At 37.2% G+C, this 27,999-nt stretch overlaps 1 protein-coding gene and 1 non-coding gene across 3 annotated transcripts; both read right to left on the reverse strand.

Moving 5' to 3' along the window:
* Positions 1-116: 116 nt before the first annotated feature.
* On the reverse strand, positions 117-27,983 carry BLZF1 (basic leucine zipper nuclear factor 1). Of its 2 annotated transcripts, XM_021682653.2 has the most exons (7): positions 27,710-27,983; positions 26,623-26,696; positions 18,023-18,462; positions 16,304-16,503; positions 9,956-10,084; positions 5,838-6,057; positions 117-1,441 (listed from the first exon to the last, which is right to left on the reverse strand). In XM_021682653.2, exons 2-7 carry the CDS (start codon positions 26,651-26,653, stop codon positions 1,256-1,258), a joined length of 1,206 nt encoding a protein of 401 aa, XP_021538328.1. In that variant the 5' UTR covers positions 26,654-26,696; positions 27,710-27,983; the 3' UTR covers positions 117-1,255. The 2 variants fall into 2 exon arrangements, with proteins under 2 accessions (XP_021538328.1, XP_021538329.1); XM_021682654.2 differs by lacking the exon at positions 26,623-26,696 and having other exon boundaries at positions 27,710-27,884.
* LOC123325242 lies at positions 6,186-6,287 on the reverse strand. The gene has a single exon (XR_006540340.1). It is a non-coding gene; the product is annotated as a small nucleolar RNA U13 (small nucleolar RNA).
* Positions 27,984-27,999: the final 16 nt, after the last annotated feature.

The following is a 27,999-nucleotide window of genomic DNA, read 5'->3' on the forward strand; positions in this document are numbered from 1 at the left end:
TTTTATACTAAGTAAACCCAAAGGAAAGGCTGAAGAATCAATTATAAATAGTATAAGTTAGATGAAGACTTGAAAAGCACATTAAATCAATATTCAAAATAAAGAATGTAGAGAAATTTATTGCCATTTCAAAGTTTAACTTAGATGAATCAGACAAAAGACTCATTAGGTTGACATTAAAATATGTTTTTTCACCAGATTTGTCTTTAGATTTCTTTTAATAGGCAATTCTGCAACTAATATAGTGTAATTTGGTATAAACATATTGTGGATATTTTAAAAGGCTTATAAAAGGGTGTTTTATGATGGTCCATCATAAACAAACAATAATATATATTAATATAAATTAATAATGGATTGCATTTGGAGTTTGTACAATGTTCTAGAAGGATCCTACTTTCTCATTTTATATCAAATTGGATATTCCTATTGTGTTGCATTTGTCAAAATGAGCTCAGTAAAATCTGTTTCTTTTATATATGTCAAGTTGTATCCATTCGAACTATGGAATTCCCCACATAAAACCAACATGAGAATACGTTTTGCTGAAACACTTGATAATGTGGCTATAAAATACTTATAATTTTCCTAACATATAGCATTTAGTTTTAAAATATTAGTCCCTTCACCCATAGTATTTCCACAAGCCGCCTTTGTAGTCCAAAATAAATCACCAAAAAGGGAATGGACACTCCCTTCACCCATCCCCCTGCCAGCTATTATTCCTTTAGAGTGGGGGCCAGAAAAATTTTCCTGTAAAGGGCCAGATAGGATATTTTAAGTTTTGCAGGCCAAACAAGCCCTGTTGCATCTATTCAATTCTGCTGTAGTGCCAAAAAACCCCAAACCCAACAACCATAGACAACAGTAAACGAATGGCTGTAGCTGCATATGACCCACCCTGCATTAGAGTACCACAATTAAATCTGCTCATGTTAAACACACAGCAAGATATAACTTAGGGCCTAAAATAAAGGTAGGATCTTTTTCTTTCAGAGTCCTTTAGGAAAAGTATCATGTATGCCTGGAAAGTATCATCTACTTTAAATATATCTACACGGTTTCATTCTTTTCTTATCCTGAGGTATTTATTAAGAAAGGGTAATCTGTGGTCCAGTACATGAAACATTGTTGGGGATATATATTACTTAAATAGAAAGTGACATTCTACCATTGTAAGAACTCCAGCTCCCAAATAATAATGACTCTTGGGTAAGAAGCAAGGGCCTGTAGCATGCCTCCAACATATTGAATGTTAAAGGACAATAAGTTCTCCCTGGCAGTGATTGCAGCAATTGAAAGTTATATTTTCATATCTAGTATAGGGATGAAATCGTCCAATATTTTTCTTTGTAGCAAGTAAGGCAGTTGGTGAAGACTCAGAAAATGGATTATCAGGTGAGCTTTCTGTACAGGTAACTGGGTCCAAAATGCGTAGAACCTAAGGAAAATAAGAAGTAATGTCAGATGTATGCCTTAGGGACTCTAAAAGCCCTTGGTTTTATTGATGTAAAACTACCTATAAAGCCCCATTTCATTAATATGTAACTACCATAAAAAATAACATCTCAGTGATGAGTTTGATTGGTTAGAGAACTTATCCCTTTTCCAAAAAGCTCTAAATTTAACAATGACTATTATATTACCTAGGTTACCTATTTTTCAAAAATGATGAAATTAATGTTCTTTTATGGATATTGGTGAAAAAGCATGAAAACACAGAAAAAAATAAGGTTATATCAGTTCTACCTTAAGTGATGCCAATTTTTATCCTTAACCAAAAAACACCCACCACCTCCCCTCTATGGATCTTTCATTCAACTGTCTGGAATCAGGATTCTGCATTCTTTTAATGAAATCCTATTTCAAAGTTTTTAATTGATTGTAAAATCAATAGCTTTTCATTTCTCTATTTCTAATGTATATGCCATATTTTATGCTAACAATCATGTTCTTGTTTCTTGGATTTCATGGACACCATGCTTTCCTAATTCTTCTGCTCTGACTTGTTCTGCTGTTTCCCTGACTGAGACCCACAACATGAGGAACTGTTGGGTTGAAAAAAATGCTCCAATTAAGGGCAAAGATAACATGCTTGTTCAAAACTCCTGTTTCTTATGTTTATATTCTCTCAACGATCATCCCATGAGGAGGATGGGTTATGGTGCAAATGAGGTAGGCACTACGGTTGGAAAGGAACTGTGAAAAGCAGCGGGGGAAAGAACTTTCTTTTTTTTTTTATGTAAGCCAATGCCTTACATAAAGAGCTTTCAGATATGGTTGGATATGCTTGTTTCTCTCACTCTCATGTTGTCCAGCAGTGTTTTTTCCTTCTAAGTTACTACCATACCCAAAGACTTACAGCTAATTTAAGAACATCCTGGCACTATTTAAGAGCCAGCATTCTATTTTAGGACCTCTGTTTTGCAAATATATTGAGGTTTTTTCCATTGAATTTTTGAGATCTTCCTATTTTTTGTAAAATTTGGTTGGGTGCTAGAGGGTATGGAAATACTCTCTATATGCTAGTACATTCTATGTCTGTAGAGAGAGAGAGAGAAAATACTGAAGGAGTACAGTGGAAGGAGACGGAGATACCAGTACAGACAGGTTTCTAGATTTTAGCCTGGAGGTAATGGGGAAGGATTTAAGCAGGGTACCTTTCAGAGAAATCATGCTGTACACAGTTGGAAGATAGGGGAAAGGGCAGGCATTAAAAGCAGACAAGGGAAGAACAAAGAAAGGGAGTTTACTGCAGTAATCTAGCTAAGAAATGATAACCTTGAAGCAATGGGCTGAAAGGCTCAAGAGACCCTAAGAAAGTAGGACTGTCAGTTATGTTCACTCAGAGAATGTGGTGGATAAAGGATCGGGAAAAGGGGATCTAGACCAAGCCCTGAGGATACCCAATATCGCACAGTAAAACAGAATGGTCAGAAAAAAGAGAAAAGCCAGGAGGGTGTGCAGTTATGGAAGCCAAGAGAAGGGAGTGTTTCAAGAAAGGTGGGGCAGTCAATTATACCACATGCTACTGGCAGCAACCGAGGAGGCAAGGACAGTTTCCCAACAAGGAGAACGGAAAGGATAAACTCAACGAGCTTAGTTTCGGGTACTGATTCATTATGTAAATAGCTGAGCACCTACTATGTGTAAAGGATTACTATGCCAGACCTTGAGGAAACATAAAATACAGTCCTCACCCTTAAGGGGCTTACAGTTTGGGGGGGGTGGGGAAGCAAACAACTGCAATTTAACATGATAAAGAGCTACAATGGATAAATGCACAAAACACAATGGAAGCCTGGGGAAAGGACCCTCTAAGTTTGCCAGTGAGCTTCAGGGAGGGCTGATTCTTAAAGGCAGAGAGGTGCTGGGAGGGTGGTCTGGGCAGAAGTAAGTATGAACAGAGGCTTGAGATACAGTGGCACGTCTGTGCAGTGAAAAGTGGTTAACGCTGCTGGGATTTGAAGAGCAGGGGGTGGGGACACCTGGCTAATAACCTTGGGAAGAGAAGATGGAATAAAGATTTTAAAGCTTTCTATTCAATATGAAAGAACTGAGATTCCATAATGAGGGAGACTGGCATCTGTCTGAACAGGAGTACCAACACAAGTGGATTGACTTTTTCCTTTTTTTCGGACTGGCATTTTAAAAATAACTGTCTGGCAACAGAGGATGGTCTGGAGGTAGGTAAAAAGCAAGGGGTCAATACTGGTGAAGAGGCTACTGCAATAATTAAGGCTGGAGGGTAGGTGTGTGAACTTAGAAGAGGGTAAATTTACCCTCTTTTACAAATCCTATTTTTTACAGGATTTGTAAAACCAACAGGATTATGGGATGGAAGAAAATAAAATAAAAATGGTATCTACCATTTATTGAGAAATTACTATATATTAGAATCTGCTATGAGCTTTATATGCATTAATTTTATGAAATTCTCGAAACATCTATATAGTGGTATAGTTCACTAAGATAGGGAGTAGAAGAGAAGTGGGTTTTTTTCTTCTTTTTGAGGGGAGGGGAAATACAGATGTAAAAGCAAGGAGGAGAGAGGTTGTTCTATTTTCAGCTGTCTGAGATGTGCATATGGAGATGTCACGCTGGGTATGTCTCTTGAACCCAGAAAAAAATGTCTCAGTTGAAGTCCCAAGCATAAAACTACCGGGACTAGGATAGTCCCTAGAGAATCTAGGAAGTCTGTTATGAGAGGAAAGGCTCAAGAGTGGGTCTGGGAGGAGGATGCCTCACCCTCTGCCAAATTCTGAAAAAGAATGGTCAGAGAAGCAGTGAGTAGCCGGCCGTGTACAGTGTTGCAGAAACTAAGGGAGTCTGAAAAGCATGGGGAGCAGATTCCTATGGGACATCAACACTTAAAGGAGGAAAAAAGGTGATGAAGAAGAGTTCTGAGAGGGAGTAGGAGAGGGCCAAGAAAGAGTAAGGTCACAGAAATCAAGGGGATATCAAGGAAGGAGTGCTGATACATAAAATATGGTAATAAAGTATTTCAACATTAATGACCTTTATACGAGCGCGATTTGAGAACAGTGGAGCTGGAAGGCCACCGGTAAGTGATGGCAGGACCTGAGGAACGGATGGTATGGGAGTACATACAAGTGTGCACAGTCTGTCCCAAGGTTCTCACCTATAAAGGTGATAAGGCCTTATCAGAGAACTTAGGATAGAGGGAAGATTTTTCTTTTTTAGATGGAAGACACCTGGGCGTGTTATAAGCCAAAGAAGAAAGAGCTGACAGAAGGGATGCTCTGGGGAGGCCTGCTGAACCTGGAGGGGAGCTGAGCCTTGGAGAGAAAGGCACCTCTTCCAGTGAGAGAAATGTATATAAGACTGGTTGCCACACAGGTAGGCTTCTAGATAGCAAGTGGAACTTCGAAGAAATTTTCTGCCCCTGCCTTCTTTTTCTGTGAACTAGGAACCGAAATCATCTGCTGAATGTGAGGTCATAGTTTGACAAGTACAGAAACGAAGGCAAGCAGCTGAACTGACAAAGGACTGAAGTGTTCAGGCTACCTGAGAGAAGGATGATAAGGGAAAAAGACACCTAAGAATGAAATCTAGGCAAGCTACGGCAGGAAAAGAAGCCAGGAGAGCGAGCTGCTCAGATGAAAAAAAATATAGCGATCAAGGGAATAAAAATTATGTGATCACAGGGGTAATCAGAATAAAGAATAGGGGCTGGAAAAAAAGTTGAGAGCACAGATCGTGGAGAGAGGTGTTGAGTTGATTTTAAAAGTGGAATAGTTCTGGTTAATGACAAAGCCTAAGATAGGGAGATAGGAGTCAGATACTGAAATGTATGGAGGTGACCTTGGCTGTGCCCGTAGAACCGGGAGACCACAGCATTTGACAGCTCATCGGCATGAACCCTGAATTCACCCAGGACTGTAGGTACCAGGGGTACACTATTTGATTCTGCAGCATTTGGCACATTCATATCTATATATGGGTATTAACAAATAATTTCTGATGTCAGAAGTAATCTATTATCTACTCATGATTGTTGAATTAAAAATTCTACACTAATTTTCATATCACAATGAACTCAAGTACAAGATTATCACTGATTCAGTAGCTAAAAGACAGGCCCTTTCAAAACAACTAATTTGCTCCTTAAGGACAAAGTAAAAAATGTTTCAGGAATTAAAGCATGGATGAGGAAACAATTTTCTCCAAGATCACAAGCTCATTAGCATGAGAATCAGGTTTAGATCCCATAATTCCTAACTCCTAATGCCAAGCACTTTGCATTATAACATACCACCTTTCAGTAAGAGGACAGTCTTAGAAGTTCCACAGTCCAGAAAAGAGAAATATTTTACCGTTTCAGCCATTTTTTCTGCTGGGGTGCTGTAGAATTCAACCGTTGATGGAATCTTTTTTTGACCGTTAGTGCCAACATTTCCCAGAAGATGAGCATTTACAGCTTTTGCCAACTTGTGATTTGTTAATGCTAGTTCTGTTGTGGTGTGAGGCTGTGTACTAGGGTAGTAAGTTTGCTCTCTTCCCCACTGCAAGGACACCAGGAGCTCCTCCAATAATCTGCACAGAACACACAGGAACACTGAATATTAATAAGAGGATAAAACATGAAAATCAAGAATACTCAATAAATGAGAAACCTGAAATTCTTCACAAATCACATAGTATCTTTTTTTTTCTTTTCTTCACGTCAGAGGGGTAATGTGCCGAGGTCGTAACAAGGTTTGAGGGAGGTACGTCACACAACGGCGTGAACACCCAATCATCACGCTTATGAACTACAAAAGGATCTACATAGTATCTTTCTCCTATATCTTTTTCTCAGAGTTCAATAAATTGGGAATTCTGGTAAAATAAGACTACAGAAAGCATTTATATATTTATCAGGTAATTATCTGGAAGTCATTCAACAAACAGTACTTCCGACTGAGCCACCCAGGTGCCCCAAACAGTACTTTTTTTAGTTCTCATATTTTAGTACAGGTAAAATATACTAATATACTCATCTAGTAGTAATAGGATTATTGATCTGACTTGTGTATCTATTATGTGTTTTTTCATGAGTTACATTAACGGATTTTTAAATGATAAACCAACTTACAAACCCTAGGATAAAATGTATTTGGCCATGATGTATAAGGATATATATATCTTCTTTTTATATATTGTTGGATTAGGACTTTTGCATCTATGTTCATTGGAAATACCGGTCTGTAGCTTTCTTGTAATATCTCTGTCTGGTTTTGGTATCAAGATAATGCTGCCTCATAAAGTCAGTTGGAAATTATTTCCTTCTCCTGTTTTCTAGAAGAGTTTTTGTAAATTTGGCTTTATGTTTTCCTTAGTTGTTTGCTAGTATCCTTCAGTAAATCCATTTATGCCTGGAGTTTTCTTTATTGAAAGGTTATTATTATTTTTTTAAATTTAATTTTATTTTATTAGGTTATGTTAGTCACCATACAATACATCATTAGTTTTTGATGTAGTGTTCCATGATTCATTGTTTGCATCTAACACCCAGTGCTCCATGCAATACGTGCTCTCCTTAATACCCATCACCGGGCTAACCCATCCCCCCACCCCCCTCTCCTCTAGAACCCTCAGTTTGTTTCTCGGAGTCCATAGTCTCTCATGGTTCGTCTCTCCCTCCAATTTCCCTTCCTTCCTTTTTCCCTTCCTTCTCTTAATGTCCTCCATGCTATTCCTTATTTTCCACAAATAAGTGAAACCATATGATAATTGACTTTCTCTGCTTATTTCACTTAGCATAATCTCCTCCAGTCCCATCCATGTTGATGTAAAAGTTGGGTATTCATCCTTTCTGATGGCTGAGTAATATTCCATTGTATATATGGACCACATCTTCTTTATCCATTCATCTGTTGAAGGGCATCTTGGCTCTTTCCACAGTTTGGCTATTGCGGACATTGCTGCTATGAACACTGGAATGCTTATGGCCTTTCTTTTCACTACATCTGTGTCTTTGGGGTAAATACCCAGAAGTGCAATTGCTGGGTCATAGGGTAGCTCTATTTTTAATTTTTTGAGGAATCTCCACACTGTTTTCCAAAGTGGCTGTACCAACTTGCATTCCCACCAACAGTGTAAGAGGGGTCCCCTTTCTCCACAACCTCTCCAACATTTGTTGTTTCTTGCCTTGTCCATTTTTGCCATTCTACCTGGTGTAAGGTGGTATCTCAATGTGGTTTTGATTTGAATTTCCCTGATGGCTAATGATGATGAACATTTTTTCATGTGTCTGTTAGCCATTTGTATGTCTTCTTTGGAGAAGTGTCTGTTCATGTCTTCTGCCTATTTTTTGACTTGATTATTTGTTTTTTGGGTGTTGAGTTTGAGAACTTCTTTATAGATCTTCGAAATCAGTGCTTTGTCTGTAGTGTCATTTGCAAATATCTTCTCCCATTCTGTGGGTTGAACGGTTTTTAACTAAAAATTCAATTGTTTTAATAGGTCAGGCTATTCAGGCTCTTTGTCTTGAGTACCCTTTGGTAGTTTAATGTCTTTTAAGCACTCTGTCCATTTCATTTAAGTTGTTGAATTTACTGGCACAGAGTTCTTCATAGTATCCCCTTATCATCTTTTTATGTCTATAGAGTCTACGTGAAATACCCACTCCTCATTCCTTTGGGTTTTTTTTTTTTTTTTTTTCCTGATCATACTGCCTAGAGGTTTCTTAAATTTATCTCTTCAAAGAACCAGCATTTGGCTTTCTATTTCATTATTTCTGCTCCCATTCTTATTATTTTCTTTTGTCTGCTTAATTTGCTCTTTGCGTTTCTTAAAGATGAAGCTTATATTACCAACAAGACCTTTATTTTCTACTATGAGCATTTAAAGAAGCTATAAATTTCCCTCTAAACACTGCTTTAGTTGCCTCCCACGAAATCTGATATTTTGATATACAGTTTACCCTTGAACAACATGGGTTTGAACTATGTGGGTCCACTTAAAGGCCGATTTTTTTTGATAAATACAGTATAGTGCTGTAGATGTATTTTCTCTTCCTTATGATTTTAGTTTATTTTTTCTCTTCCTTATGATTTTAGTAACAATTTATTTTCTCTAGCTTACTTTATTTTAAGAATGTACTATATAATATGTAAAACATATAAAATGTGTTAACTATTTATATTATATATATATATATTTTTTAAAGATTTTATTTATTTATTTGACAGAGAGAGACACAGCGAGAGAGGGAACACAAGCGGGAGAGTGGGAGAGGGAGAAGCAGGCTCCCCGCAGAGCAGGGAGCCCAATGCTGGGATCATGACCTGAGCTGAAGGCAGTTGCTTAACCAACTGAGCCACCCAGGTGCCCAACTATTTATATTATTGGTAAGACTTCTGGTCAAGAGTAAGCTGTAAGTAGGTACATTTTTGCGGGAGTCAAAAGTTATGCAAGAATTTTCAACTGCATGGCGGGTCAGCCTCCCCAACCCCTGTGTTGTTCGAGGGTCGTCTGTATTATGTTTTTATTCTTATAATTTCCCGTGATTTCTTCAACTCTTACTGATTTGATTTGTAATAAATCAATTACAGACAGGCCTTGACTTATGATGGTTCGATGAATGATTTTTTGACTAATGATGGTGTGAAAGTGATTAACATTGAATAAAAACTGTACTTTGAATTTTGAATTTTTATCTATTTCTGGTCTAGCAATATGCAGTACCATACTTCTCATGTTGCTGGACAGTGGGAGAAAGCCACAGCTCCTAGCAAGCTACATGATCATGAGGGTAAACAACCGATACAACAGTTTTGTACCTGTACAACCATTCTGTTTTTCACTTTCAGTGCAGTGTTCAATTAGAGATATTCAACACTCTATGATAGGATAGGCTTTGTATGAGATGATTTTGCCCAAGTACAGGCTAATGTAAGGAGCATGTTTAAGGTAGGCTAGGCTAAGCCATGATGTTCAGTAGGCTAGGTATATTGAATTAATTTTTGACTTATGATATTTTCAACTTGCAATGAGTTTATTGGGATGCCACCCCATTATAAGTCGAGGAAGATCTGTGTATAGAAGTATAAATTGATGTTCTTCCTTAAAAGAAGTTCTGGAGCGCATGAAAGTAAACTCTAATACTGTAGAATAGTCCTTAAAAAGATCTCCTTCCAAAGGAAAGATAGGTATACTTTTTGGCTTTTACCAAAAATTATACAAAACTGCTACAACTATAACCAAAAACTACTTTTAAACCCAGAGATTTCTTCTATTATAGCTATAATTATTTCTCTCTCAATTAAGAATGTAAGAAGCATATAGTCTTGTTTTTTTTTGGTCTTCTTCCCTCTCTGGGCATCTATTTTAAAATGCTACTTGAAGAATATGCTCAATAAAAGTTATTAAATGTAGAATACTAAAGAACTATCACAGTAACAAAAATTGCAAGAGAAAGAAGGGGTCAGAATGTAAACAAATGCCATACTTCTGGGTAGCTATCATTTCCTGACGAAACTGTTCCCGTTCACTCAGGAGATCTTGAATAGCACTCTGTGCATCGCGGTTTTGACGCTGCAATCCTGCTCTGGAACTGGTTAACTCATCTGCCATTACCCTGGAAAAGATGAAAAAATCACATATAAATTCTCTGACAGTAACACACTGTAAAGAAGTTAATATACTTCATTTTCATTTTCAAAAGCTTATGAAGAAGACTGAACACAGTCAAGTTACTTCTCCATTTTTAAATCTTCACTAAAAAGCATTTAAAATGTTTATGATCTTAGAACTCGTTGAAGGGATTTAAAAAATATTTGTTTACAAAATGACAAAGAAAAAGTTATTTAACTTTCCTATAGAGTGACTTTTGGAATGTACCTCAATCTAACTCTAGGTTGACCAAATTTTGAAAAAATTAACATTGATTAAATGTTTTTATATTTATTTTTTTATTTTTAATTTATTTTTAACTTTTTAAAAATTTTATTATGTTAGTCACCACACAGTAGTACATCATTAGGTTTTGATGTAGTGTTCCATTACTCATTGTTTGCATATAACACCCAGTGCTCCATGCAGTACGTGCCCTCCTTAATACCCATCACCGGGCTAACCCATCCCTCCACCCCCCTCCCCTCTAGAACCCTCAGTTTGTTTCTCGGAGTCCATAGTTTCTCATGGTTCGTCTCTCCCTCCAATTTCCCTTCCTTCATTTTTCCCTTCCTTCTCCTAATGTCCTCCATGCTATTCCTTATGTTCCACAAATAAGTGAAACCATATGATAATTGACTTTTTCTGCTTGACTTATTTCACTTAGCATAATCTCCTCCAGTCCCATCCATGTTGATGCAAAAGTTGGGTATTCATCCTTTCTGATGGCTGAGTAATATTCCACTGTATATATGGACCACATCTTCTTTATCCACTTCTCTGTTGAAGGGCATCTCAGCTCTTTCCACAGTTTGGCTATTGCGGACATTGCTGCTATGAACACTGGGGTGCTTATGGTCCTTCTTTTCACTACATCTGTGGGGTAAATAACCAGCAGTGCAATTGCTGGGTCATAGGGTAGCTCTATTTCTAATTTTTTGAGGAATCTCCACACTGTTTTCCAAAGTGGCTGTACCAACTTGCACCCCCACCAACAGTGTAAGAGGGTTGCCCTTTCTCCACAACCTCTCCAACATTTGTTGTTTCTTGCCTTGTCAATTTTTGCCATTCTAACTGGTGTAAGGTGGTATCTCAATGTGGTTTTGATTTGAATTTCCATGATGGCTAATGATGATGAACATTTTTTCATGTGTCTGTTAGCCATTTGTATGTCTTCTTTGGAGAAGTGTCTGTTCATATCTTCTGCCCACTTTTTGACTTATATGTTTTTTGGGTGTTGAATTTGAGAAGTTCTTTATAGACCTTGGATATCAGCCCTTTGTCTATAGTGTCACTTGCAAAAACATTCTCCCATTCCGTGCGTTGCCTCTTTGTTTTGTTGACTGTTTCCTTTGCTGTGCAGAAGCTTTTTATCTTGATGAAGTCCCAAAAGTTCATTTTTGCTTTTGTTTCCCTTGCCTTTGGGGACATGTCTTGAAAGAAGTTGCTGTGGCCGATGTCGAAGAAGTTACTGCGTATGTTCTCCTCTAGGATTTGGATGGATTCCTGTCTCACATTGAGTTTTCATCCATTTTGAGTTTATCTTTATGTATGGTGTAAGAGGCTGGTCGAGTTTCATTCTTCTGTATATAGCTGTCCAATTTTCCCAGCACCATTTATTGAAGAGACGCTCTTTTTTCCATTGCATATTTTTTCCTGCTTTGTCGAAGATTATTTGACCATTGAGTTGAGGGTCAATATCTGGGCTCTCTATTCTGTTCCATTGATCTATGTGTCTGTTTTTGTGCCAGTACCATGCTGTCTTGGTGATCACAGCTTTGTAATATAACTTGAAATCAGGCAACGTGATGCCCCCAACTCTGTTTTTTTTTCTGTTTCAACATTTCCTTGGTGATTCAGGGTCTTTTCTGATTCCATACAAATTTTAAGATTGTTTTTTCCAGCACTTTGGAAAATGCCATTGGTATTTTGATTGGGATGGCATTGAAGGTATAGATTGCTCTGGGCAGCATCGACATTTTAACAATGTTTATTCTTCTGATCCATGAGCATGGAATGTTTTTCCATCTTTTTGTGTCTTCTTCAATTTCTTTCATGAGCGTTCTGTAGTTCCTAGAGTATAGATCCTTTACCTCTTTGGTTAGGTTTATTCTGAGGTATCTTGTGGCTTTTGGTACTGTTGTAAATGGAATCGTTTCTCTAATTTCTCTTTCTACAGTTGCATTAGTGTATAAGAAAGCAACTGATTTCTGTGCATTGATTTTGTATCCTGCCACATCACTGAACTGCTGTATGAATTCTAGTAATTTGGGGGTGGAGTCTTTGGGTTTTCCACATAAAGTATCATGTCATCTGCGAAGAGAGAGAGTTTGACTTCTTTGTCAATTTGAATACCTTTTATTTCTTTTTATTGTGATTGCTGTTGCTAGGACTTCTAGTACTATGTTGAACAATAGTGGCGAGAGTGGGCATCCTTGACGTGTTCCTGATCTTAAGGGAAAGGCTCCCAGCTATTCCCCATTGAGAATGATATTTGCTGTGGGTTGTTCATAGATGGATTTTAAGAACTTGAGGAATGTTCCCTCTATCCCTATACTCTGAAGAGTTTTAATGAGGAAAGGATGTTGCATTTTGTCAAATGCTTCTTCTGCATCAATTGAGAGGACCATATCATTCTTCTCTCTCCTCTTATCAATGTGTTCTATCACACTGATTGATTTGTGAATGTTGAACCACCCCTGCATCCCAGGGATAAATCCCACTTGTTCGTGGTGGATGATCCTTTTAATGTGTTGTTGGATCCTATTAGCTAGCATGTTGTTGAGGATTTGGAATCCATATTCATCGGGGATATCAGTCTGAAATTCTTTTTTGTAGGGGTCTTTGCCTGGTTTGGGGATCAGGTAATGCTGGCCTAAGAGAATGAGTCTGGAAGCTTTCCTTCTGTTTCTATTTCTTTTGAAACAGCTTCTGGAGAATAGGTATTATTTCTTCTTTGAATATTGGTAGAATTCCCCAGGGAATCCATCAGGCCCTGGACACTTTTGTTTTTTGGGAGGTTTTTGATCACTGCTTCAATTTCATTACTGGTTATTGGTCTATTCAGGTTGTCTATCTCTTCCTATTTCAGTCTTGAGAGTTTATAGGTTTCCAGGAAGGCATTCATTTCTTCCAGGTTGCTTAATTTATTGGCATATAGTTGTTGATAATAATTTCTAATAATTGTTTCTATTTCCTTGGTGTTAGTTGTGATCTCTCCCCTTTCATTCATAATTTTATTAATTTGGGTCCTTTCTCTTTTCTTTTGGATATGTCTGGCCAGTGGTTTACTGATCTTATTAATTCTTTCAAAGAACCAGCTTCTAGTTTCGTTGATTTGCTCTACTGTGTTTCTGGTTTCTAATTCATTGATCTCTGCTCTAATAATTATTTCTCTTCTAACACATGGCTTAGGCATTTGTTGCTTTTTCTCAAGTTCTTTAAGGTGTAAAGTTAGTTGGTGAGTTCGGGATTTTTCTGTTTTTTTGAGTGAGGGTTGGATGACTATGTATTTCCCCCTCAGGACTTTGCAGTATCCCACAGGTTTTCGTTCTCATTGGTTTCCATGAATTGTTTAAGTTCTTCTTTGATCTCCTGGTTGACCCAAACATTCTTGAGCAGAGTGGTCTTTAGCTTCCAAGTGTTTGAATTTCTTCCAATTTTTTCTTGTGGTTAAGTTCCAGTTTTAAAGCATTAGGGTCTGAGAATATGCAGGGAATAATTTCAATCTTTTGGTATCGGTTGAGACCTGATTTGTGACCCAGTATATGGTCTCTTCTGGAGAAAGTTCCATGTGCGCTCAAGAAGAATGAGTATTCTGTTGTTTTAGGGTGGAATGTTCTGTAAATATCTATGAGGTCCATCTGGTCCAATGTATCATTCAGAGCTCTTGTTTCCTTGTTGATTTTCTGCTTAGATGATCTGTCCATTGCTGAGAGTGGAGTACTGAGATCTCTTACACTTAACGTATTGTTATCAATATAACTCTTTATTTTGGTTAACAGTTGGCTTATGTAGATGGCTGCCCCCATGTTGGAGGCATAAATATTTACAATTGTTAGATCTTCTTGTTGGATAGACCCTTTAAGAATGATATAGTGTCCTTCTGTGTCTATTACAGACTTTAGTTTAAAATCTAATTTGTCTGATATAAGAATTGCTACCCCAGCTTTCTTTTGAGGTCTGCTGGCATGGAAGATGGATCTCCATCCCTTCAGTTTCAGTCTGGATGTATCTTTAGGTTCAAAATGAGTCTCTTGTAGGCAGCATATGGATGGGTCCTATCTTTTTATCCAATCTGCAACCCTATGGGAGCATTTAGGCTGTTCATGTTGAGAGTGATTACTGAAAGATACGAATTTATTTTCATCATGTTGCCTATGAAGCCCTTGTTTTTATAGATTGTCTCTGTAAATTTCTGTTCTGTACCACTCTTGGGGGTCTTTCTCCTTTTATAGAACCCCCCTTAATATTTCTTGCAGGGCTGGCTTAGTGGTCACATGTTCTTTCAGTTTCTGCCGGTCCTGGAAGCTCTGCTAATTAAATGTTTTTAAATACAGGAAATTTTAGAGGAAAACAAAAAAGAGTTGCTTTCTTATCACTCAGTTACCTTCCTGTCCTTAGAAAAATATTAAATAATATAAAAAGGCTTATATAAAAGGGAAACTCTTTCCTCCTGTCCAGCATCCCCATCCTTCTTGTATAAACCAATAAAATAACCAATCGAGTTTCTTATATATTTCTCTAGGAAAAAAAAAAATTTTATGGATATGTCAACATAAAAGTACATGTTAAAAATAAACATATCCATTTTATTTACAAGAAAGGGATTATTTAATACAAAATTTTCTATGCCTTGTTTTTTTCATCTAATAATCTTGATTTTTTTTTTTACATTAGCATATATAGAGCTATTTCTCCTTTTAAAAAACAACAGCTTCATGTTTTCTTCTGATTGGATATTCCAAAATTTATTTAACCTGTTCTTTATTAACAAAATTGAAGAAAAGTTTTAAAGTATTCTTATTCAGCTTAAAACTCTTAAAACTAAAATTAAAGTCTTGGACCATAATGATTACTGACCAAAGATTAAATCAGTTAAAATATCTTTAAAGTTGAGTTTAAGTTTTATTGCCCTTAGACTGTTACTATCAGTATTGATAAGGATGTTAAGAAAGTTACATATTGCAATAATCTGTATGACACATGCATGATTTGCCTCTTAATGTGTTCAGTGAGCATGAACTTTCATTCAAAGTCAATAAACAGTACATTCATTTCTCCACATCCATCCTATAAAAGCACAATTAGAAAACAATTAAGGACTTTAAGAGAGTAATCAATTACTGGAAAGTATCACAGACATCAAGACATGAAGAAATACTTTCCTACAAATTTATTCATCACAATCAGTGATTCTTAAAGTACAGCCTGGAAACGTCTGGTGCTATGTAAGAAATCTCTAGATCACTGAATTTAAATCAACAGTTACTAAGCTATGTGTGAAGCATGTGGCTAAGCACTGGAAATACAAAGATGGATAACACCCAGACCCTGTTCTCCAGTCAGAACTGGAAGGAGGGGGATAAATAGACCCCAAATCACAATATATAGCAGAGTTTCCCAACTACCACTGTACCCATCCATGGGCCTAAGTGAGGGTTCTGGGGGTTTCACCTCTCTTGGAGAGTAGCCTCATCCAGGATGCCGTACAAATAATTTTCTGTTTGTGCATGGACAGAAAAAGGTTGGGAAGCTCTCTTATATAGTTAATACAGTTAAAAGAGCTATGAGAACAGAGCACGGAAGAGAAACAATATTTGAGTTTTCCAGATAGAAGGTGGGGAAAATAGTGTGTTTTTTTTTTTGTGATTTTATTTATTTTATTTATAAGAGGTCTGAGTTGAATTTTGTTTCCTAAACATTGTAGTAGGAGTGATTTCTACTATAGAGGATTAACCTAGAATTCTGGAATGAGGGAGAATCCTATGATACCACTTTTCCATTTAGGGAGATGGTGTGACTCTCCATAGGAAGGACAATCCATATATACTTATAAATCTATGAAGTACTTTGACAATTGGAGTCAGAAATTCTCACACTACCATTTACTTTCTTGGGTTATGGTAAAAAATCTGATCGTGAAAAAGCTAGGAAATGAAACATTATTTAAAACAGAAAATACCTGCTTGCAAGGAATTTGCTCCGCCATACGTCACACTGTATTGACATACGTTCCAGCTGTTCAGAAAGTTGAGCTGTGTTTTGACCTAGGGCTTCATTTTCTAAAATAAGCTGATTTTTCTCACGGGCTAGACGTTCAAAATGATACTGAAGATCATCCCCAACAGAAGCCACTAGCAACTTTTTTAACTCTCGATTGACCTAGAAGAAAATATGACCGTTACAACCAACTTAAAGTAATGTCAGTGGCTTTAATGTAGCAAAATGAAAAAAGAGAAACCGTGCTTCATGTATACGGACCTCCATTACTTAAAGTGTATATCAAAAAGCAATATTAAATATTTAAGTTTCATAATCTATATAAACCATCTGTCTCTATGTCTACATATTTATATCTACAGTCCATGTGATTATAAACCGAGCCTCTTCTAGTAAGAGTACCAACCATTATCACAAAAGTTACAAACTGCTTCTAGTCAATACTTGAAGGCAAAAAATTAGAAAACCAAACCAATAAATTTTGCCAAAAAATATGACTGAGAATGTTTTAATGTTTTTTAGATCTTTTTCAGTATTTAAAAATTAATTTCTTTGTGCCACAGGATTTCTTTTTTTTTTTTTTAGAGCGAGAGAGAAAAAGAGAGTACGAGCAGGGAGGGGTAGAGGAAGAAGGAGAGAATCTTAAGCAGGCTCCACTTCCAGTGTGGAGCCCGACGTGGTGTTTGATCTCATGGCCCTGAGCTGGAAGGAGTCAATCAAGAGTCCCATGCTTAACTGACTGAACCACCCACATACCGCTGTGCCATAGAACTTAAGCAAAGGAAGCAATTTAGCATATCTATAAGCATGTTCTTTACTTTATCTAAAAAGTGAAAAATTAAAACATAAATGTCCAATAATAGGTATTGATATATGGTGTAGCAATAGAAGAACACTGTTGGTATTAAAAATGGTATTGTAATAGAATATTCTGTGACATAGGAAAATATTTAAAAAGGCAAAAATGAACTCAATGTGTATAATTATGCATTTATAGCTAGATGGTATAATTATAGTTGGTACTATTTTCATTTTTGTATTTTTAAAAACATTTACAAATAAATACTATTTTTGTAATTAGAAATTATTTAAAAAATATTAAAGATATAGCTGGATAAGAACCACTAACTATAGTGTCACTTATAAAGACTGACATCTAGCAAAAAGATGACGGGTCTAATAGAGAAACAAAGGGTGAGGAGTAAGCCAATGTTTACTAACATGTAAAGATGAAAGAAACACAGCCAAGCACCATAGATCATTTTCCATTTACAATGAAGATACCAATGCTTATCCCACCATTCCCTTTATCCCAAGTATTATGTATGCATAAGCAAAAATACTTGGAACTTATGGATCCTTAAAACAGGAATTGTTAACTAAGTAACTTCAAAGTCTAACTTGGTCAGTCTTTGATCTGGAATTTTATAACTATGACTTCTTTTACACCTTATAGGTGGTCTTCTCCAAAGTACCTCATACTTCCATCTTCAACTTTAGAGGCTAAGTTCCCAACATATACTAGTTCTACTAGAGAAAGAGAAATTTAAGAGGAAACTTTTTAGAGAAATGACAAGCCGAAATAAATGACATTCCAAGAGGAAATATAGTTTTCTAACACATAGGCTTAGATGGTTCAAGTGTATAAAGAGCAGTGCTCATTAAAGCTATTTGTTCTTACCTCTGTCTGTACTCTGAGCTGGTTTGAAAGACCTTCTTTGTCCTGTAGTAACCTCCTTTCAGAGTTCTTGAGCTTTTCCAATATATTCTTTACCTCTGATAGTTCCTTTCTGGGTTCTACAGTTCCCTCTGACTGACCAAGGAGTTCTCCTCTATGATGTCCCAGAGACTTTACCTTTGCATTCTTGTTGGGGACATCATGAGTTATAGCAGCTTTGGGAACTAATATTCTTACAGCTTCAACTTCCACTGCTTTTTCAGTGAGAATCTTCCCGAGCTGAAGGACTCCTGGGCTCTCCCCTGGAACTGCTTTCTTCCGTGGATTCTGAAGGATGTGATGCTTTATGGGTTGGACTCCAGAGGTAACTTCAACAGATTTAGGCGGCTCCTCAGTTTCCATTCCATCTCCTGCTCCTCGGACTGGGGTTGGAGTAAGGGTGACTATGAAAGGGAAAGCAAAACATAAGCTACTTGCTAAAAAGAAATGCCAAGGAAAATGCCAAGATAGGCTTTATCCTACATTCAGAATTACTGGCACTAAAAAGAATACCAAAAATTCAGAGTAAAAGTTAATTTTCAAAACAATCAGATGTCAATAAAAGATGGAAAAAAATCTTACAGGTTCGAACTTTCCTTAAGTAAATGGTTTCTCTCTTGGCAAAAAGTGCAAGAGATTTGGAATCAGGGTATTTGGTTCTGACTTCTAAATCCTAGTATGACCCTGGCTAAACAATTGAACCCTCCACGAATCTCTACTTCATATCCTGCGAAATGGAGATAGTAACAACTGTGCTCCACAGTTATAGTAGGAAAGGATGCAATAAGGTCAAGCAGTTGGCACACCAGGGTGTGCCTTCCTAAGGTTCCTAAGCCTTTCTCTAACCTTTCCAGATTAGGCTGGGTTCCCTGTTCATGTGCACCTGCAACAGAGACTCTGCATTTCTCCTTTTTTCTATCTATCAAAATGGTAAATGGACTTCCTTCCCCCAGTGTTATTAGTTATACAATGTCTATGCCTTCCTCTAGGATGTAAGTCCCATGAGGGTAGAGATGAGTAATGTGCCTTGCACCCAGCACTGTTTAGCTGATAAGACAATAAATGAATGATGACAAGGGGAGGGGCACAGGACAAGCATATATATCAATGGTTATGATGACAATCTTTGAGCGATCACAGGCTGCAAACATGCAGCTTGGTGCCTAATACTGAGCAGACATTGTTTGGAGTAGTGGGGACTTTTATGTTCAAGAAATTACTATCTAATTTAGGAGATAGGACATACATATAAAAAGATAACATGTATTACAGGGTAACAGATAATAAGAGTACAATATGTGGTGCAAAATTTCTACCAGAATTTTATTTCTACAGAAATGTTAATTAAGAACAATCATGGACCAATCTTTAGTAAATTCATTACTATTATATTTTTATATTTATACCTTCTAAGGTAAAGACAGGAAACAGAATTCCTGGTTAAAAAGAAAATAAAGCCAAAGTATGTCTTTAGCCTCAATTACTGTTAGTTATCAGTACCACGTTCTGATCAATTAAATATCAAATTTTAATTATTAATTAAATATTAATCATGTTTCACTGTAACCTATTAAGTCAGGAGAACAATTTGGCAAGAGCAATAATAAGGTCTTATTAAAACTAAACCTTTCTTAAAAATTTCTGATGTACAAAGCCATATAAAAAAAGAGACCACATAACATATAAACATTCTATCAAGCAAAGACTGTTGTCACCTTGATTCCTGAATTCTTGTCTTAGAAATGGAATTCTCCAGCAAAGAACCATAGGAAATGATAAGCTTGCCCAGGATGAGGTCTTTTCTAGCAAGGGAAATACCTAACAAGAAAACCTTCCTGGGGTTTATTTATTAGTTTTCTATTTTTTAATGAGCTTACTTTTCTTCTTTCTCACAAACTTTGTTATACAGATGCAGAAACTGCAGAGCAGAACAGATTATCTTCACATACAGTCACACATGTATCCTCTGGTTTTTACAGTTTTTAACATTATATTATTAAAAGATATTAAGAAGAAAAAATTACCTATCTTCTCATCACTCTAAAATAGCTTTCCATTACTTCAAGTTTCTTCATTATTTTTGTTTGTAATCATAATTAACTTTAGAAGCTTAATCTATTTTTCTATTTTGCTGCATTCTTCATATTTTTCATTTTATGACTATATTATTTCTTCAAGTTAATATAACATTATTTATTTATTATTCTGTTGTTGGATATTTATACTTTCTCCAATTTTTCACTATAATAATGCTTTAGTGAATACTTTTGTGCCTACAGATTTTTCTCAACTTCTGGATTATTTCTTTTTAATAAATTCTCAAGAATGGAATTAATGTGCCAGGTGAAGATCTGTATTGTCAAACTGCCTCACAAAACAACTCTAGCAATGTATCAATAGATCTATGCTTTATGTTCTTATTTAGTTTTATTTATTTTTTGTATGCTCAACACCAATGATTTAATACAATAATTAAGATTTTAATACACGAATATGTGTAAAGTGTTTAGAATGGTGTTTGGCACAGTAAGCACTAACCAAATGTTAGCTTCTACTGCTATTGTTATTATTCTTTAAAAAACCCTAATAAAGTTTGGATCTTGATTAAAGGGAGAAAGCTTAAGTTATGTCATCAAATATAACTCTTTTATTTTCTTATGCTCAAGTCTTACAAAACTACATCACTAGACTTGAGAACTATTTTTTCATTTAACAGATTTTGGGGGGGGGGATTTTTCTTACATATATAGCAGTGTACTGGGAATCTTGAGTTATGTTAGAGAGGAGGTGGAAAGACATCTGGTATATAATGTGTTCTATTTTACAAAACATTTTCCATTAGAATAAAATATTTTGTCATTTCCATATTGAATGTTAACTTGGGACTTAGGACTAACTCCACCTTCAAAAAGATGAATAAAGGAATTACTTTAGAAAGTGAAATAAAGAGTTTGGTATTTCAGGTCATGCTATAGCACATCAGCACTTAGGAGGAGATCTTCCACTGAACTGTTGCAAGAATGAAGACCTGCTCCCATGTTCTTAAAATCTGCTTTTAAAAATCTGTCTAACTCTATCTAAAGCAAATTTAATGCTGTCACTAAGATATTCTGTCATTTAAGAAGTTATGCTGAATCATGAATTAACTACAGATTAATTAAAAACACAACAAAAAGACAAACTAGAGCTAGACCACTCAGGTCCACTGAAGCTGAAGAAATAAGCAGGTGTGACACCCTGCGATGATTAAACAGGATTCTTAGGCAAGTCAGAACTTTTTTGAGTTGGAATTTTAGGTAACGGAGATTCAAGAACAAATGATGGAATAATTACTGCTAAATTTAAAAGGCAAAGGAACATTAATGGGTATTTAAATCTCTTTTCAAACGAAATAGGTCATAAAACGCCAGTGAAGAAATTCTATCAACTTGGTTCAGCCTCAATCTACTCTTAACTTTATGTAAACTGTTGTACTTACTCAAGCATTTATGAGTGCGAGAGTTGTACAACATGCCATGGCAGCTATTAACAACTCTGTAATAACTACGCTTCTAGCTAATGTGCCCCAGCAAGGAGGCCAGTGGGAGTCAGGGCTTTCTATTTTCTCGCCTGGTAACTTGCGTTTCATCATTCTGGTTTCCCTTATGACACACACAGAAACCTTTATTACATATGTACTAAGCACAATCCAGGACACATTCAGGAGCAGTTATCGTCTCTCAGGTGGGAAGGCAATGATCCGTGGTACCAGCTCCATAATTAGGAATGATGTATAAGTAAAGCAAAACATCAGCCCCTCTTCCCCACTCTTTGAAGGGAACCAACAGAATGATTCTTCAATTATTCATCAACTTTTCTTCTACTTGTGATCAGTTATCAAAGAATGAAGTGTATCTCAAGTTTATGGCTCATTCTTACTGCCTTCCCCAAAGATTATTGAAATGTAGGGAAGAACAAATAATATTCTATAACAGGAGTTGGCAAACATTTTCCATAAAGGATCAGATAAATATTTTAGGCTCTGTGGACCATGAGGCAAAATTGAGGATAAGAGATAGGTACTTACATAAAGAAGAAAAAAAAAACTCATTTTCAAAGGTGAAACTCAAACTATAATAAGAAATTGAGTCTTCTTTTTTTTTTTTGTAATATAGGTCTAATAATGAGAAACATAGAATTCTTTATTTGGGATAACCCTTGGCTTAAGTGGGATTCAAGGTTAGTGTTCCCCATCACCAAACTGATTTGTAAATATTCTGAGGAGGCTGAGGGCCATAACTTACCAACCCTTACTCTAGAATACTGAGGCAAAAAGAATAGGATTTTATAGTCTGTTATTAAAGAAACATTCCTCCTTTTTTTCATAAAACTGTAAATCTAAGAAGACAGATACTCTAAGTCCATAGGATGGTGCAGTAACAAGAACACTAGACTCTGGGTCAAAATACCTTAAGTCCCTACTTGCCACACATTGTGACTTTGGGCAGATCACTTACTCATTACTCTCCTCTAATCCCTCAGTGCTTTCAGAACAATGCAAATATCAGAGTGTTTTAAAATAATCTGTTTTTCCCACAGACTGGACTGTTGGGAGCTCCACAGGGCAGGGTCTGCCTCCTAATCTTTGTATTGTCGGCTTAATGAAGTGGTGCTTGGCACAGAAAAGATGAGTAAGTGCTTTCTGAAGTTCATCAATGTTAATATGCTGAGAAGATTTCGTTTTAATATCCACTAACTCATTTAAAAACTGCTTACCTTTTTTTCCCTCTACACCAAAGCATTAATTCCTAACTCAGTTATAGTCTGACAAACTTTTCAGAATATACAAAGATTCAGCTATCAAACAATCGAACAATTTAGGGATTGTCATTCAGTAATTTTATATCAATATTTATTTATTTATTAATATTTATTTGCAATAGTAAGAGATAGAGCACGAGATGTGGGGCGGAGGGAGAAGCAGGCTCTCCACTAAGCAAGGAGCCCAATGCGGGGCTTGATCCCAGGACCCTGGGATCATGACCTGAGCTGGAGGCAGATGCTTAACCCACTGAGCCACCCAGGTGCCCCGAAATCAATATTCTTTTATTTGTCACCAATATTATTTAATAAGGTTTAGTTACCATTATATTAGAAAAATGTTAAAGACAATGGACTTAAGAGTTAGGCCCACATTCACTGACATGGAATCTAAACATTCTTTTTGTCACAGGCTCTATGAATAAAGAGTTCCCTGGTCAAGTAAATGGGGGCAAGGCTGAGCACTACATCTCTCTGCCCCTTCACAGTGTGCATTAGTAGGCTAAAGGCTCTGGGAGGTCCTGTAATATAATCCCTCCTTTAATCCAGAATTTCCCAAATTTATCTGCCCAGGGATTCCTTCTTCACCTAATACCTGTTATTCCAGAGAATGAGTGTTGAAGTTAGGTTATTTTATGGAATTCTAAATATTTAAATGTCTCAGACTTTCCTACTTGGTTTACTTTCACTAAACGGTCTGACTTTAATACCTATAATTTTAATCTTGCTCTCAAGAAAGTTTTGGGTTCAAATTCTTATTTTTGAATTGTTTCTCTTTATTGTACGTTTCCCATTCAAATGAGGTCCTAGCAGCAACTATGCATCCCTCTCATGATGACAGGTTGTTTTTTTTTTAAAAGATTTTATTTTTATTTATTTGACAGACACAGCGAGAGAGGAAACACAAGCAGGGGAAGTGGGAGAGGGAGAAGCAGGCTTCCCGCTGAGCAGGGAGCCCGATTCCAGGACCCCGGGATCACGACCTGGGCTGAAGGCAGCAGCTTAACGACTGAGCCACCTAGGCGCCCCTCATGATGACAGTTTTGCTCAAATGTCCACTGAGAGGAACTTCTGTTGCTATAAACCAATGTTGCTTTTCTTGTGAGGCAGTTATAGGAAGTGCAGGCAACTGACAAATGTCAACCATGATAAGTACACCTATTTTTAGACCATGCAATACAAGAACTTTTGTTCACTAACAACCATTAACATTAAGTAGGAAGAGGACTAACGGCTGAATTATGTACCTTACTGTAAAATTAAGATCAAATGAAATAATGTATGTATAACTCCAACCCTCGTTACAAACAGGTAATAACAAATAAAAAAAATTTACTTTCACAGAGGCCTTGCAATAACTAACTTTTAATCACTAATAATATTGTATTTAGGTTTTGTTTTTTGCCAAGCACCATGCTAATGACTTTCACCTTAGTTACCATTTAATTGCTTTATTTCTCACAAACCCCCAGTTTATTACTTTCATTATCCTCTCTGGTTTGCTTATTTGAATACTATAAAAGCTTTCTGGTGACTCTGAAATGCTGTTCACACACAGCTGAATAAATTCAATTAAATATTTATTGGCATGATCTTCTCTTTCTTCCTTCCTAAACAGATTTAAATCCATTCCCCGCCTTTTTAAAAGATTTTATTTACTTATTTGAGAGAGAGCGAGCGAGCTCAAGCAGGGGGATAGGGGCAGACAGAGGGAGAAGCAGACTCCCCACTGAGCAGGGAGCCAATGCAGGGCTCGGGCTCCATCCCAGGGCCCTGGGATCATGACCCGGGTTGAAGGCAGACGCTTAATGAAGGCAGACGCTTAATGGACTGAGCCACCCAGGTGCCCTGATTTAAATCCCTTTTAAAGAGTTTGCTGTTGGAGGTCTATTTGCTGCAAAGTTGGCTTCTGGAAAGTAGTTTCTCATCTCTCACTGACAGCCCCAACCTCCAGAACTCACTCCACCCAAGTCAGGAGGCCCTCACTTCGGGACATGCTAATACGGTTACCAATGCCTATGTGAACATGGTCAGTAGGCTATAAGGGTCTGAATCACAGGGAAGAGATCTGGGCTATAAACAGATCTGGAAGTTATTTTTAAGATAATTATGAAGCCCTGAGAGCAGAAGAGAAAGAGGGCTGAAACATATTAATATTTAAGATAAACCAGAAGAGGAGGATGAAAAAGAAACAGAAAATGTTGCTAGAGCAGTGGTGTCCAGTAGAACGTTCTGCAGTGATGGAAATGTTTTATATCTGCATTTTCTAATGCAATAGCTACTAGCCACATGTGACTAATGAGCACTTGAAATGTGGGTGGGGTGACTGAGGAACTGAATTTTTAATTTTAATTTTTTTAAAATATTTTATTTATTTATTTGACAGAGAGATACACAGTGAGAGAGGGAACACAAGCAGGGGGAGTGGGAGAGGGAGAAGTAGGCTACCTGCTGAGCAGGGAGCCCGATGTGGGACTCGATCCCAGGACCCTGAGATCATGACCTGAGCCAAAGGCAGATGCTTAACCGACGAGCCACCCAGGCACCCCTGAATTTTTAATTTTAAAAAATATTCATCTAAACTCAGCCACATGTGGCTACTGCATTGGACAGTGAAGGGCTGAAAACAAGAGTGGTATGGAAATCAAGGAAAGAAAGTACTTCAAAAGGTGGGAATGATCAACATATGAAATGTTGTAGAGAGGACAAGCAAAACAGGACTAAAAAATAACTACTGTAGTTAGTGTTATGAGTTGAATTGCGTCCCCCCTCCACAAATATTCCTATGTTAAAGTCCTAACCGTCCATATCTCAGAATGTGACTTTATTTGGAAATAGGGTCATTACAGATGTAATTAGTTAGGATAAGATCATACTGGAATAGGGTGGGCCCCTAATTCAATATGATTGACGTCCTTATAAAAAAGGAAGAATCTGGATACAGAGACACAAACACAGGGAGAACGCCATGTAAACATAAAGGCAGAGATCAGGGTGATGTATCTACAAGCTAAGGAATACCAAAAACTGGGGCACCTGGGTGGCTCAGTCAGTTAAACGTCTGCCTTAGGCTCACATCATGATCCTGGAGTCCCAGGATCTGGATCCAGCCTCATGTCAGGCTTTCTGCTCAGCAGGGAATCTGCTTCTCCCTCTCCCTTTGCTTCTCCCCACCACTCCCCACATGCTCACGTGCTCTCTGTGTCTCTCTCTCAAATAAATAAAATCTTAAAAAAAAAAAAACCAAACAGAATACCAAAGACTGCCAGCAAACCACCAGAAACTAGGAGAGAGGCCTGGAACAGATCCTTCCCTGTGAGGCTATAAGTTTCAGTTGTTTAAGCTCCTCAGATGTGGTGATTTGTTATAGCAGCCCAAGTAAAACAACCCAACACTAAAAAGAAGTCTTTTATACCTCCTAGTTGCTTGTCCACCTACTTAAATCTTTAAAAATATATCTGTTTATTGAAATCTTAATCTTCTAGTGGAGACAAAACATAGCTCCAAAACTCTGCTTTTACACTAAATGTTTAACAGTAGCTTAACAGTAGTAATGAATATTATCCAAGGATGTTAATATTCAGGTGTATATCTGAGTACGGAAATGTAAACACCGCATTACAAAACAAGCATGAAGAAATCTGAAATACAAAGAGTTCCCAAGAGCTCTATGAGATTTAGTTACCTGGCTCAAACATGCCTTCGTCCTATGGTCATAAATTGCATGTTTTAAAAACAATTATCATCAAAAGAAGAACGCTTACCTTTGGTTTCTAAATTTTCAAGAGTAGTCATTTTTTAACCAATGAAAATGCACTCAAAACTTCTACCGAAAAACCTAAAAATGTATAAAGTCAAAGAATTAAAACAATACCATATAAAGTCCCTGTAGTTTAGATGTTATAATATTCTACTTGTTTCTGCATTTAGTACACATGCATTTCAAAATGCAATTTCACAGGTGATATTGTTATGGCTAACAAATGTCTCAAAAAATTATGGGAGGTTTACTTTCAAATTTGTTTCACTGTTTTCAACAAGTATACTCTATCAGATATGTGTCCTAAGAAACTTCAGTGAAGTTAACGTAGGGTCTTTTGTATCACTGATAAAACAATAGGAATTTGAAAGGAATTAAATTACTTTCTCAGGGGACATTAGTGATACTAATGTTTGATACTAATTTGCTCACTATATGTGTCAGAGAGGACCTTCCGTTTATATGTTTAAATATACGACAAAAATACTCAACTTAATTTGCACTTTCTTGGGAATAAAAATTAAAATGGCATATGTTTTCAGAAATGTATGCATGGCCTTATAGTAAAGACTAAGATTCACTGGAGAACACGAAAGGAAGGTGGTGCTAGTGCAGTGATATGGGTATGATAAATTGTACATTAGATGACAACTGGTTTCACCGTAGAGTACTCGATCTAACTCGGCACAGGGTCTTCCATGCCTACCCTGCTTCTACTCTGAAAACAGGTCTCCAGAGATCCTTTTGCAAGACCAATGAGCCCTGCCACTCGGACGCTCGGACGTTGCGCAGCGCACAGCACACGCACGGCGAGGGTCTGCCCGCAAGTACCAATCCCAGGGAGGGGAGGGTGTGCAGTGGGTAACAGTTGTGGAAGCGACAAGCCTGTCAACCTCTGCCGTCCCGGTAAACCGAATCCGAATAAAGACGTTTAATTTAAGAGTATTGTGTTAAGTCCGCGTCTGAACAAGCTTTCCCAGAACAAAAGGCAACCTTCCCCTAAATCCAAAGCGTCTGAACACCAAACTCCAACCCAGACCTCCGTCCCTCTCACATCCTTCTCCGTTACACAAGCCCGTTCTTGGACTTACCGCCCAGGCTCCTTACTCTTCCGATTTCAGGGGACTTCACTTGACAGACTGTAGGGCTCCGCGTCACGGGGTTAACTTCGCCCACTCCTCTTCATTACCAAGCTGACCCGCCCAGGCCTTCCTGACATCCAGCTGCTAGCTCACTATTAATCACATCCTGTTCTCAGGGTTTCGTTTCCGGAATAATTTTCCAAAAGAGAAACGTACATACACTCTCTGGTGTCTTAAAACTCGAGTAACACAGCACGTACGGTGTAAGGCTTCGTTAAGTGAAAAATGGATAGATGCCT

This window comes from Neomonachus schauinslandi, chromosome 6 (assembly GCF_002201575.2).
Source record: "Neomonachus schauinslandi chromosome 6, ASM220157v2, whole genome shotgun sequence".
NCBI classification, from domain to species: Eukaryota; Metazoa; Chordata; class Mammalia; order Carnivora; family Phocidae; genus Neomonachus; species Neomonachus schauinslandi.